The sequence below is a fragment of the Mesoplodon mirus genome (assembly GCF_964341445.2).
Source record: "Mesoplodon mirus genome assembly, chromosome: 6".
NCBI classification, from domain to species: domain Eukaryota; kingdom Metazoa; phylum Chordata; class Mammalia; order Artiodactyla; family Ziphiidae; genus Mesoplodon; species Mesoplodon mirus.
Genome location: NC_138982.1, coordinates 91,125,128 through 91,139,944, shown reverse-complemented (window position 1 = coordinate 91,139,944; position 14,817 = coordinate 91,125,128). Strand labels below are relative to the sequence as shown.

Below are 14,817 nucleotides of genomic sequence, written 5' to 3'. Positions count from 1 at the left end.
AAAATGGTACAGCCATTTTGGAAGATAGTTTGGCAGTTTCTTATAAAACTAAACATACTCTTATGATTCAGAAATCATGTTCCTTGATATTTATCCAAATGAGTTGAAAATGTATGTTCACAAAAAAACCTGCACACAAATGTTTATAGCAGCTTTATTCATAATTGCCAAAACTTGGAAGCAACCAAGGTGGCCTTCAATATGTGAATGGATAAATTATGGTACATCCAAACAATGGAGTATTCAACATTAAAAAGTGGGCAATCCAGCCATGAAAAAACATGAAAGAATGTTAAATACATTTTCTGTTGTGAAAGAAGTCAATCTGAAAAGGCTACTGTATGATTCCAACTGTATGACATTCTGTAAAGAGGCAAAGCTATGGTGACAGGAAGAAGATCAGTGGTCTGGAGTTGGGGGGAGAAAGCATTAAATAGGTGGAGCACAGAACATTTTTATAGCACAGTGAAACTATTTTGTATGACACTAAAATGATGAGTATGTCATTATACATTGGTCAAAACCCATAGAGTGTACAACACAAAGAATGAACCCTTATATAAACTATGGGCTTTGGGTGACAATGATGGGTCAATGTAGGTTCAACAACTGTGCCACTCGGGTGCAGGATGTTGATAGTAGAGGAAATGGGGTGGGGAGGAGGGGTGGTATTTGAGAATTCTGTATTTTCTGCTCAATGTTTCTGAAAGCTTAAAACTGCTAAAAAGACAAAAATCTATTAACTAAAATAAAAACAAATTACATCCTATATAGCTAGTACCTGAAGCAGCAGTAACAGTCACTTTTTGGTAAACCTAAGTACAGAATCCAGACATTCCCATCGGTACTTAAGGCATCAGGCAACATTGAGGATGGTGAGGACAGAGCATAGCAATCACTGGGATGCAAGTCACTTTAACTGTGGGCTCTCCATCATTTATCTTTTTTTTTTCATGATTACTAGTAAGGAGATTGAATCATAATCAAAGACTTCCCAACAAACAAAAGTCCAGGACTAGCTGGCTTCACTGGTGTATTCTAACAAACATTTTTTTATATTGAGGTAAAATTGGTATATAATGTTATGTTACAGGTGTACAACATAGTAATTTGATATTTGTGTACACTACAAAACTGATATAAGTTTAATTACCATCATTACCATACAATTATCCCCCTTCACACATTTCACCCACACCCCACCCCTTCCCCTCCGCTAACCATTTATTTTGTATTAAGTCATGGCCCATCTAAAAGCAATGATGTTGGTATGTCCAAACCAGGTTTCTTCCTCTTCCCCATTGCAATTAATCTTTTCATAATTTTCTTGTTCCTATAAAGCAAGTCAGAAAAACATTTTGGAAAATGGTTAGAATAAGATAGACCATTACATACCAACCCCTTGAAAATGACCAATAAAATGAGGAATACCCTTCTGGAGTTTGTGAGTAGTTTGTCCCACAACCCAAGGATGGTGGGTAAAAAGATTTTATGCAGTAAGCAAAGGAACAACATTGTCCACTTAATATCAGGGCTCCTATTCTCTAAACTACAATTGGTTCTACTTCCTTTATCTTTATACTTTCCCTTTCCTCCTCAAACCTTCTCCCCACATCCCCTCTCTGTTCACACATGCTCTTGGTTTTCCCATTAAAAATTAAAAAGAAGAAACAGAGGAGGGAAGGAAAGAAGGAAGGAAGGGAAGACACAAACAAGCTCCTTTGATATTACTGCCTCAACTAACTACTATCTCCTCTAGCTCAGGTAGTAGAGATCATCAATATGACCTGTTCCTAGTTCTTCACATGCTCTGTTCCAACTATCACCTGACCCTCTCAACAGACTCTCAAAAAGGCTGCCAATGGTGTACCAAATTGACGTTCCCAGCAACACTACATTAACCATAATCTTACACTCACTACCATCTATTTCCTTCTGAAACTCTCAACCCATTGCTTTTTTTCTCATTTATCTTCCAACCTCTAACTGCACCTTTTCAGTCTTCATTGCTCACCTGCCATCGATAAGCTGATTCTCTTTTAAGGTTCTTCTGCAGTCCCTTCTAATTCTTACATATTCTTGTGTTCAATTTGCATGTTAATGACTCCCAAAGATGTTTCTCTCTAACCCATACTTCTCTGAACACTAGACCCATGTGAAGCATGTCCCATGTATCATTCTTTGCCCTTGAACTGAACTTCTGCCTTTCGTCTAATAAGGTGGCATCCTGTTCTCTATACTCCTGCAACTCTTACATTTGTCCCATTCCACTTCAAATTCTTTGCCAAGGTCATAAATTACATCTTTCCAGAATTATTATAGTAATTTCTTACCCTCCAATCTAGTCTCTGTCATAAGATTTCAGTCTACTTTCTTAAAAAACAAAAAAACCTCAGGACTTCCCTGGTGGTCCAGTGGTTAAGAATCTGCCTTCCAATGTAGGGGATGCGGGATCGATCCCTGGTCTGGGAACTAAGATCCCACATGCCACGGGACAACGAACCCCACATGCTCTAGAGCCCGCGTGCCACAACTACTGAGTCCGCATGCTCTGGGACCCTGTGCTACAACTACTAAGTCCTCACGCCACAGCTAGAAAGAAGCCCATGAGCCGCAACAAAGAGCCCGCACACCGCAATGAAAGATCCCACATGCCACAATGAAGAGCCTGTGTGCTGCAGCTAAGACTTGACACGGCTAAATAAATAAATAAATAAATATTTTAAAAAACCTAACTATAAAAAAATAAAAATAAAAACCTAATTTTCCTTCACACCCATCTTGCATCACCTCCATCCAATTCTATCACCAAAAGCTGAATTTTGTGCTCATGAGTTCCACGTCCATATAAAACCTAAAGCACTGCTTATGTGTATGCACAATGTGTATTTTCTTGAGTGGAGAAGATGTTGTTATCATTATTTTCTCAAAGAAATCTATGTCCCAAAAGTGACTGAGAAACTATGACCCCCAGGATAATATGAGACCTTTAATATAGATATAAAACGTTCAGTAGTCTGCTCCTTCCCTTCCCAGACTTATTTGTCAATATAAGCTTCAATCATATAGGCCTATTTGCAATCTCTAAGCAGGTCATATTCTTCCATGTATTGGTAGGGGCTGTTTTGACTACCAAAATGCCCAAATTTTTACTTTCTAACTGGTAAACTCTTCCTCAGTACATGTAATCCCTTCTGAAGTTTCCCTAAGTCACTTCAATATAGGTACTTTCCAGAGAGTTTCATAGCATCTCTTACTCATTTTCGTCTCAGCATGCTACATGGGTTTTGTCTTACTAATTTTTGTATCCCCAGCTAAGTATCTGACATATGGTAAGAACCTAATTTTTTCTTTCTTAAAACAGATTTCTCTAAAGTTGAGGCAGTTAAGGTCTTAACTTGTCAGCTACCTTGTTAAGGTTGCTAAGAAGAAGCTACGTTTATCTGGGTTCTAATCCACTGCTAAATTATTTTTGCTTCCCATTTTTGCCTGATCTATATGGCAAATTAAGGAAACAGCATGTTTGCCCTCTGCCTTCTCCTACTAAATTTTTCAGAAACCCATCTAGACATCTATTGTTCTCTGTGTCATATTTAGAAAGATACTTAAGGGTTACCTCTTAGCACATTCAGGACATAACATATTATCTTCTAGGTCTGGGGATGGGAAAGTGCAGGCAGGTAACATGAAGAGAGAGATCATCCTCCTGGGAGTGTTAGGCACCCAGGTCTGACCTGCATGGAACTGCAGGCGAACCCAACCTTCTATGTCTGCCAAGAGTGGTCTGCCATGGACCACACACCACCGGACACCTAGGCAAGGAAAAAGAAGCAAATATAAACTGCTACGATCAGGTAACAGTACCCCAATCCAATCTCTCAGTGAGTCATTCTTGAATCAACTGAATGAGAAGCATGAAAAATGTAGACCAAAAGACACCGTAATCTAACTTCACAAACTACATAGCACAGAGGACAATAACAATTAACTTTTGGAAACCTTGCTTTGTGTCCGGGATTTTGCTAAGTGACTTACATGTATTAATACATTTATTCTTAAGAACATTATTAATATTTACCTTTTATTTACTTTTCTTATTTACAGGTGAAGTAAGTGAAGCTTACAGTGTTAAAATATCATAATTTTCCCAGAACCAAAACAAGGATCTAGGTATTCTGATTCACAGCCAATTTGCCTAACCATTACATTGTACTGCCTCAACTATAGAAAACAGGCAAAAGGATCTTTTTTAAAAGTCTAAGGAACAATCTAATTGGGGAGATGGGATATTTGAGAGACAACAGAGTAGTTAAGTCCTATAGATATCAAGTGTCTGAAATTGAGAGAAAGGAGCAATCACTGTAGGCTTAAATATCTATAAAATCTCCCCAGTCAGACTGTAAAATAAGAGTAGAGATTACCACGCTCTTGGATTGGAAGAATTAATATTATTTAAATGGCCATACTACACAAAGCAATCTACAGATTTAAGGTGATCCCTATCAAATAACCCATGATTTTTCACAGAACTAAAAAAATAATCCTACAGTTTATACTGAACCATAAAAGACCCAGAATTGCCAAAGCAATCCTGAGGAAAAAGAACAAAGTAGGAGGCATAACTCTCCCAGACTTCAGATGACACTACAAATCTGCAGTAATCAAAACAGCATGATATTGGCACAAAAACAGACATATGGATCAATGGAACAGAATAGAGAGCCCAGAAATAAACACACACACTATGCTCAATTAATCTTTGACAAAGAAGGCAAGAATATACAATAGAGAAAAGACATCCTCTTCGGCAAATGGTGTTGGAAAAGTTGCACAGCTGCATGTAAATCAATGAAGTTAGAACACATACTCACACCATACACAAAAATAAACTCAAAATGGTTTTAAGACTTAAATATAAGACATGATACCATAAGAGAACATAGGCAAAACATTCTCTGACATAAATTGTAGCAGTGTTTTCTTAGGTCAGTCTCCCAAGGCAAAAGAAATAAAAGCAAAAATAAATAAATGGGACCTAATCAAACTTACAAGCTTTTGTACAGCAAAGAAAACCATAAACAAACAAACAAACAAAAAACTTATGAACTGGGAGAAAAAATTTGCAAATGACAAGACCGCCAAAGGCTTAATTTTCAAAATATACAAACAGTTCATAACAAAAAACAAACAACCCAGTCAAATAATGGGCAGAATACCTAAATAGACATTTCTCCAAAGAAGACGTACAGGTGGCCAATGGGCACATGAAAAGATGCTCAATACCACTAATTATTAGAGAAATGCACATCAAAACTACACTGAGGTACCACCTCACACCATACAGAATGGCCATCATTAAAAAGTCTACAGGGCTTCCCTGGTGGCGCAGTGGTTGGGAGTCCGCCTGCCAATGCAGGGGACGCAGGTTTGTGCCCCGATCCGGGAGGATCCTGCACGTCGCGAGCGGCTGGGCCCGTGGGCCATGGCCGTTGGGGCTGCGTGTCCGGAGCCTGTGCTCCGCAACGGGAGAGGCCACGGCAGTGAAAGGCCCAAGTACCGCAAAAAAAAAAAAAAAAAGTCTACAAAATAACAAATGCTGGAGAGGATGTGGAGAAAAGGGGGAACCCTCCTACACTGTTGGTGGGAATGTAAATTGGTATAGCTACTATGGAGAACAGTACAGAGATCCTTAAAAAACTAAAAACAGAGCTACCATGTGATCCAGCAATCCCACTCCTGAGCATATATCTGAAGAAAACATGGTTCGAAAGAACACGTGCACCCCAGTGTTCATTGCAGAGCTGTTTACAAATAGTCAAGACATGGAAACAACCTAAATGTCCATTGACAGATAAAAAAGATGTGGCACATATACACAATGGAGTATGAGCCATAAAAAAGAATGAAACAATGCCATTTGCAGCAACATGGATATACCTAGAGATTATCATACTAAGTAAGTCATAAAGAGAAAGATAAATACCATATGATATCACTTATATGTGGAATCTAAAATATGACACAAATGAACTTATCTACAAAACAGAAACAGACACACAGACATAGAGAACTTGGGAGTTTGGGATTAGCAGTTGCAAACTATTATACACAGAATGGATAAACAACAGGGCCTTACTGTATAGCACATGGAACTATATTCAATATCCTGTGATAAACCATAATGGAATAGAATATGAAAAAGAATGTATACATATATGTATAACTGAATCACTTTGCTGTACAGTAGGAATTAACACAACACTGTAAATCAACTATGCTTCAATAAAATAAATTTTAAAAAATAAAATTTAAAGAATAATTTAAAGAGTGTGGCTAGGCACACTCCTGGATCCCAGTAGGTGCTTGATAACTGCTGAATGAAGAGGAATTAAAAGGATGAGTAGGGCTTCCCTGGTGGCGCAGTGGTTAAGAATCCACCTGCCAGGGCTTCCCTGGTGGTGCAGTAGTTGAGAGTCCACCTGCCGATGCAGGGGACACGGGTTCGTGCCCCTGTACGGGAACATCCCACATGCCGCGGAGCGGCTAGGCCTGTGAGCCGTGGCCGCTAAGCCTGCGTGTCCAGAGCCTGTGCTCCACAACGGGAGAGGCCACAACAGTGAGAGGCCCGCATACCGCAAAAAAAAAAAAAAAAAAAAAAAAAAGAATCTGCATGCCAATGCCGGGGACACTCGTTTGATCCCTGGTCCAGGAAGGTCTCACGTGCCTTGGAGCAGCTAAACCTGTGCACCACAACTACTGAAGCCCGTGCACCACAACTACTGAAGCCTGCACACCTAGAGCCCCTCTGCAGCAGGAGAAGCCACCGCAAGGAGAAGCCTGCACACTGTCACAAAGAGTAGCCCCGGATTGCAGCAACTAGAGAGCGCCTGCCCGCAGCAACGAAGACCCAATGTAGCCAAAAATAAATAAATTAATTAATAATAAAAAAAAAGAGGGGGCTTCCCTGGTGGTGCAGTGGTTGGGAATCTGCCTGCCAATGCAGGGGACACGGGTTCGAGCCCTGGTCTGGGAAGATCCCACATGCCGCGGAGCAACTAAGCCCGTGTGCCACAACTACTGAGCCTGCACATCTGGAGCCTGTGCTCCGCAACAGGAGAGGCCGCGACAGTGAGAGGCCCACGCACCGCGATGAAGAGTGGCCCCCGCTCGCCGTAACTAGAGAAAGCCCTTGCACAGAAACGAAGACCCAACACAGCCATAAATAAATAAATAAATAAATTTAAGAAAAAAAAAAGAGGATCCAGAACACCTCTGGAAATGGGATGGAGAGAGGAAAAGAATTCAAGCCAATAAAGAGAATGACTTTGTGCTGGCCTGAGGTAGGGTCTGATGGAAATGAAACAGAAGTATCAAAGAGTGGAGCAGGAATTGGAGAAAGATGGGGCTAAGTTATTCTCGAGATTTCTCAAGAGGACAGGGGCCCCAAATATTTTAATTATCATTGCCTACTTTTAGGATACCAAGTTGTATTTCATAAGGCTCACAATCATTCTATCAAGTAGAATAGTTGAAATCTTCATTTTATAAATCAGGATACCAGGGTTTATGCTGAGTAACTTGCCAATGTCACATACCTAGGAAGTGGTAAGACAAGGGTTTGAACCATGGTCATTTAAATTAATTCTTCCAATCCAATAGAAAGGGGAAGACCTCAGGCTGTGGCTGACCACATTACCAGATTATGCTTTCTTCCCACCTTGGATCTGTGCTCAGCGATGAGAAAGTGTCCCCACTTAGCCACCTGGCTCAGAGAGCCATTCAAGCAAAACTTGGCTATCTATCAATCACAAGATAAGCCCTCTATGAACCTAACTTCCCATCTGCAGATATTTTAACTAACGCTTTCCCTTTAACTACCATCAGTATTGGACTAATAAAAGTGTGTCTTCTTTCTCTGGCATGGTAACCATTCTTTAAGGTTGATCTTACCAGAAGCTTGCGGCAGAAAGGACTCAACAGAGGTAGGCAGGGGACGTGAATTTATAGCCTTAGGTTGAACAGCTCTTGCAGCGATTCTTGACCATGCTGCCAACATGGCTGCCTGAGCTGAAGTTATCACTTCAACCACGTTAGTCCTTTCCTCATTCTCACTCATCTTCCTTTTCTGCACACTTGCTCTCTTGGTCACCGTCTTGTGTTTCCCTGGACATGACTGCAATCTGGCCTCCCGTGATGATTCAGGAATATACTGCAAATGGAATTCACGATGAGTATGCAGTGAAGCGTCACCGCCCCAAGGACATTTGGGTTGATTTTATCATTCTTCATACATGTATGAAGATGTACCTGTGTTCATACATGTATGAACATGTACCTGTGTATGTCAGTGTGGGAAGGGTTTAGGAATGTTAGTTCCCTCAGAGCAGTGGTTCTCAACTGGGAGAAATTTTGATTGTCAAAACTGTGTATAGGGGGAGGGAGATCACTAACACATTGTGGGTAGAATCCATGGATATTTAGGCTACTAAACATCCTAAAATGCACAGGACAAGCCCCAGGACAAAAAGAAATTAATTGGCCCGAAATGTCAATTGTCTTGGTTGAGAAACCTTGCCACCATATAGAGATGGTGGAGAGGAGGAAAAATTCACAGTCAGAACTTAAATCATGACACTCCTCACTCACCTGATCTTTTTCAGGATAAGCATGTTTCTGGAGTCTCAGATAAACATCTATTTTCTAAAGAAATTAAGAAGGGAAATAAACATTAAAACCTGCAGACTTCCCTGGTGGCACAGTGGTTAAGAATCTGCCTGCCAGTGCAGGGCACATGGGTTCGATCCCTGGTCCGGGAAGGTCCCACATGCCGTGGAGCAACTAAGCCTCTGCACCACAACTATTGAGCCTGCGCTCTAGAGCCCCAGGCCCACAACTACTGAAACCCACATGCCACAACTACTGAAGCCTGCACACCTAGAGCCCATGCTCCACAACAAGAGAAGCCACCGTAATGAGAAGTTCATGCACCACAATGAAAACCCCCAAAATAATTAATTTAAAATTAATTAATTGATTGATTAAAATTTAATTAAAAAATTAAAAGCTGGCAGAGCTCCCATACTTGTTGCAAGCACCAGAGATTCCTACCAGTGCACTCACCTGACCATCGGTACTCAAATTAAGTTGTTGGCACCATTTCCGCAAAGTGTCCCGACTCACGTTGTTAATTGGAGGCAGTATGGCTGGCAAGGGAGAAATTGGTTTACTACGACTAGATTTTGGGCAAGCTTTGACCTGTGCATCTGTCTGAGGAGGATGAACTGAGAAAAGAAGAGAAACAAAGTAGTAATAATGTAATATTTGTAAATTCTTTAAGATTTTACAAAGTTCTCACTTATTTCTCATAACCCAATTTGTACATATACATATCAACTATTATTCATCTTACAAATAAGGTAATAGATTCAGGAGTTAAAGGACTTGCCCAAGATCACACCACCATTAAAATGGCAGACCTGGGACTCAAATACACATTTTGAAATTCTAAATTCCACTTTTTTTACACTACCTATAGCAACCTGCTTTTTGCAGCCATAAACAACCACCTGGATAGAACATTATATTGGATTGCTCCCCCAAAATGTGTAGATGTTGGACCACAAAATATCTGTCCCTAGAGATAATTAAAACCACCCCATCCAACAATGGTCCTCCATTCTGTCAACCTGCCTCATTTTTCTCTACAGAGAAAACGTACCTTGTCTCACATCACTTTGCTTAACTTAACTTATCACTGTCTACTTTATCTGGAAGTCCTCATCATTTGCCCCCAAAATAAAATCATTCTGAAAATACTTATTCAATGCCTTCATATGAAGCCCTGATACAAAGGGTCATGATATTAAGAGCCGCTAGATATTTGATCAGTAATTGCTCACCAAGCAAAAGACTAGATGCTTTTCAAGATGATTTAGTCTCCCAAATACCATCTGATCTTATATGTGGAATCTAAAAAGGCTGAACTCAGGAATGGAGAGTAGATTGGTTGTTGACAGGAATTGGGAGTAGGGGAAATGGGAAGATGTTGATCAAAGGGTACAAATTTTCAGTTATGAGTAAGTTCTAGGGATCTAATGTATAGCGTGGTGACTACAGTTAATACTATAATGTATGCTTAAAAATTAAAAAGACAGTAAATCTTAAAATGTTCTCACCACAGTGGGGGAAAAGTTAACTGTGTGAGGTGACGGATGTGTTAATTAACCTTAATTTGGTAATCATTTTGCAATATATATGTACATCAATCATCACCCTGTACACCTTAAAATTACACCATGTTTTATGTGTCAGTTATATCTCAAAAAAGCTCGAAATAAAAGAAAAAGAAAAAAGCTCGGAATGATTTGGTTTTCATAAGAACTATGTAAAAATGGAAAGACGATTGAGCTTCATGGGTTGGGAATTTGAGCTCACATCTAGCTGCCCCATGAGGTCATGCTCTGTCCAAAGCACTCCACATGCCTAGTTTTTGTGTCTTTTTAAAAGTAAGACAGTAATGGTGCTTAGCAAATGAGCAGTATGAGAGTTTGAGAAATCTCCTACCACAGATAATCAAGGTGAGATTTAAGCTGGGTGTTGCATAGTTAAAGGACAGGGGAAGAAGAATCTTACTTTTCCTGGGCTTCCAGAGCTGGAGGAGCAGCAAACTGAGCTCACCCTGTTGTTCTCATACCTTGATCATTTGGACTCAGTGACTCCACTTTGACTTCTGAAGTTGAAGAAACACTTGGTTCGGTTTGATGGTCTTCAACAATTTCCTCATTAACTGGAAGCAATGTAAGAACCATATTTTCTTCGCCTAAGGCCTCTTCAAAGAAATTCTGGAAAAGCAAGGCTCAATCACTGATTCTCATTTAATGCTGTACAACTAAAATATTTATTTTCATGGCACAACTAATGAATAAAAGAAGCCAATAGCTGGATGGAAAGACTGAGATTCCCTGAATTTGATATTGATTCATTGGCCCTTTATTAGATGAGAAAAACAATGAAGAAATGGGCAAAAGCAGATTTACATGTGGATGATAAGAGGAAATTAAAGCATAGATCTTGAGTTTGGGGAAACCATTTTCTTCATGGCCTTCCTCTCCATCAGTTAGAACACCAAATGCTTTTATCTCCTAAATCTGTGTAGAAGGTGTTTCTGCCTTTTCATCTTCTGTTGTGTGATTCACGTTATCATCACTGGCAGAATCAGTAATCTCCTGTGATCCCAATCCATTCTGGCTCCTTTCTGCAGACTGCTCTCCTGCTTGTTTAAAATACTTCAGTTAAAAGACAAAACTCCCTGGTGTAGCCTATAAATTGTTGAACAGCCAGGCCCCTGCCTGCCTTTCCAGCTTAAGAGCCCTGAGGTTTCTGAGCTTCAGCCATACCAACCTTGTTTCAGCCCCACGACCTGAGGGGAGCAAATGTATCTGTCTTACTCTCCACTGCTATCGCAGGGCTTACACAGTGCCAAGCACAGAGTGGACACTCAGTGTTCTTTTAACAATTTCATGAATGAAAGATAAAGTGGATAGGTAGGAAGGAACTGATATTTACTGGTTTTGTACAGTCCACATGCACTGTGCTAGGACCTTTTTGTATTTCTCATTTAAACCTATAACATACTTGTAGTAATTTATTAGTTTTCATATTTTAGAAATTAGGCAACTGAGGCTTAGAAATTAAATGACAATAACATAGAGTCACATATGCTTAAGTTTCTAGTTTTCCTCTCCAATCCAAGGGTGAATAAACTCCATTCCAGCTCAATTGTAATATTCTCTTCTCTGAACAGCTAAGTGAATCCAATGCGGCCAGGCCCGTCCCCATCCGCCTGCCCGCCCGCCCGCCCGCCTGCCCCTCCGCACCCAGTTTAAATCTCTTCAAAGACTTCCCCTTGCTCTGCACTTCAGCTAGCAAAAGGGGTTTTGCATTTGTACACCACTTTTTCAAAGCACTCCAGGAAACATTTCACTGGTCAGCTTAAAAAAAAAAAAAGGACATTATTGAGAGAGTATCACTCCACTCAAGAGGTAAGCAGCTATATGACTTGCCCATAATCATATACTTCATATTGGCCAATTCAGTTCTCTAGCCCGGTGCAGTGGCCCCTGCAAATACCTATGAAACCTACTCAACTTATGTTCTCCTCTAGTCCAGGACTACCCAAGCCTAGTCAGGAAACCCTTTGGTACCAAGGCCATTGGGAGTAGGTTTGCTTCTTACTCCTGGGGGAAATAAACCTACTAGTCACGTCACTTTCTGACCTTATCCACATTACCCTTTTCACTTTCTTTTTATGGCAGCTCTCCATTTCTTTACCGTTTTATCTTGCCCAGCTACAACATGTCTTTCTACAAAATAAATATCTTACTTTGAACTAGGAACAGAAATATTTAGTTTCTCCTTTTTTACTTTCACCCAAGTTGTATACCGCAATCACATGAAAGAAAAGTAATAATTCGCTTGCAAAAGAGGGAGATTCTCAGATAGAGATTTCTTACATCCAGAAAGAGGGAAATATAAGTGAGCTCTAGAAAGGCTTTAAAAAGTGAATCTGTGGGAAAGTAAATGAAATTCAAACCAAACTTACCTTCTCATAATTCAGGTGTGCCATTCCAAGAAACTCTCAGAGAAAGGCAGAGCCAGGCAATGTTAAGGACATCTGCAATTTAATCCTCTTAACCTGAGGTTTCTAGTCCAATTTCTCCTTTTATAAGCAAATGTCTCCTACTTCCTGTTTTCCAGAAGAGCTGTTTTCCTTCCTCCTCTTTTTCCCCCTCCCTTGTTATCTGACAGTGTGATAATTTCATCAGTTTTATACCCAGGCTTTTCTATTAGGCGAGAGTTAAGTTATTGGGTAATTAATATCACTCCTGATTTTTTAAAACATTTTTGGTTTTTATTCCTTTAAGGTGAGACTTAGGTGAAACTTGAAAATGACAAACACTTGTTGACAAGTTACAAACAAATACACAATCTTTGTAAACAATATTGGTGATAGATTGAATGATGCTTTGTGGAGGGAATAGAAGTTCAAAGGTATTTTATAACTGCTTTATGCCCATGGGTGTGTCACTCACTGGGAGATTGGATTTAGATTGTAGGGACTGGATAACATGATCTCTCCTGGATCTAGCTCTAAACACAGAGTTTATGCCTGCAATAATGGCGGGCTGAGTAGAAGGGAAAGGTTTGGCTATTCAGAATAAGAACAGCAGAAGCCAAAACGCTAAGGCAAGTGATGTACTAATGAATGCAGGAGAAGGAGCTGCAAAAAGTTGGGAATTGCTGGAGGATAATGTTGGGGGCAGGATGTGATGAGACATGAGGCTGGAAAAGTCACAGATGTTTTCATAGGTCACTCTAAGGAGCCAGAGTTTCTACAGGAAAATATTCACAAACAGTATGGCAACTCTGACATTTGTTAGTCTCACAAAGGGCTTTCTCTTCCCCTAGGTAAATGGTCTGGTCCATCAGTCTCAGGACCCAGGGAGCCAGGGTCAGTTTAACTTAAATATTATATTATATTCAAAGTGCAAGGGCTCTGCCTCAGTTTGCTGAAGAGCTGGTTGGAAAATTAAACTATGAGACTCCACCCCAGACCTTCAGAATCAGATCCTTAAGGGCAGGACCCAGAAATCTGTGCTTCAACCAGCCCTCAGGGTTGTTCTTATGCACCTAAAAGTCTGTACACATTGGCTAGATCAGGGTGTGACCAAATGGTTTTGGATTAGGCAGATAATGCTTGGAATCCTGGCTCCTCCCTTCCAAGATGGAAACTGAATTGGCCTATAGAGATTCAGCCAAGAAAACACTCCATCTCCCCACTTGGGTGTGGCCCCAACTTACAGGTTTTTTCTGGATGATTTAGAAGGGAGTTGACCTGGTAACCTGAACAGATTGATTCCTGTGCCTTAGGTTAGGATGGGACTTCAAGTGGGAAGACTATTCATTACCATATTTCTTTTCTTAGCGTTTATTACAATATAATTATCTTATTTATTTTCTTGGGTTTTCCCCTCTGCTTTTTGAAAATATTATATTATGGGAAAGTTCAAACATATAAAAGCAGACAGTTCACAGTGTCTACCTATATCAAATCATCACAATGTACACCTTAAACATCTTAGAATTTTATTTGTCAATTATACCTCAATAAAGCTGAAAAAAAAGAAAAATAATAATAAAAGAAGACAGTAATATCACCAGCCCTCATGGATCCATCATCCAGCTTTGAACAACTATTGACTCCCAGCCAATCTGTTTTCATCTAAACCACCACCTATTCCCCCTCTCTTGGGTTATTTTAAAAGAAATACCAGACTTCATAGCTTTCATTCATAAATTCGGGGAAAAAAAAGACTTTTTCTAACTATAGTTACAATATCTTTCTCATATCTAAAAATAATTTAAAATAATTTTTAATATTATCACACTATTCAGTCTGTTTAAACATCCAGCAGTATTTAAATATGCAATTATCTCATACTCACATTTTCTTGTTTTAACAATCTGTTGGAATCAGGATCCAGATAAGGGCTACACACTGTGATTACATATGTGCCTTAATATAAAATAGATAAGGACCTACCGTATAGCACAGGGCACACTTCTCAAAACTCTAAAATGACCTATATGGGAAAAGAATCTAAAAAACAGTGGATATAGGAATTCCCTGGCAGTCCTGTGGTTAGGACTCTGCACTTCCACTGCAGGGGACACAAGTTCAATTCCTGGTAGTGGAACTAAGATCCTGAAAGCTGCGCAGCGTGGCCAAAAAAAAACAAACAAAAAAGAGTGGATATA

At 39.9% G+C, this 14,817-nt stretch overlaps 1 protein-coding gene across 1 annotated transcript; it reads right to left on the bottom strand.

Annotated features, from left to right (window-relative positions):
- Nucleotides 1-1,239: 1,239 nt before the first annotated feature.
- DPPA2 (developmental pluripotency associated 2) lies at nucleotides 1,240-12,625 on the bottom strand (the record flags this gene model as incomplete). The annotated part of the gene is made up of 7 exons (XM_082625094.1): nucleotides 1,240-1,333; nucleotides 3,617-3,812; nucleotides 7,951-8,209; nucleotides 8,647-8,700; nucleotides 9,121-9,281; nucleotides 10,694-10,841; nucleotides 12,602-12,625. The coding sequence occupies 7 exons, from the start codon at nucleotides 12,623-12,625 to the stop codon at nucleotides 1,240-1,242; spliced, it is 936 nt and encodes a 311-aa protein (XP_082481220.1).
- Between the last annotated feature and the right edge of the window lie 2,192 nt (nucleotides 12,626-14,817).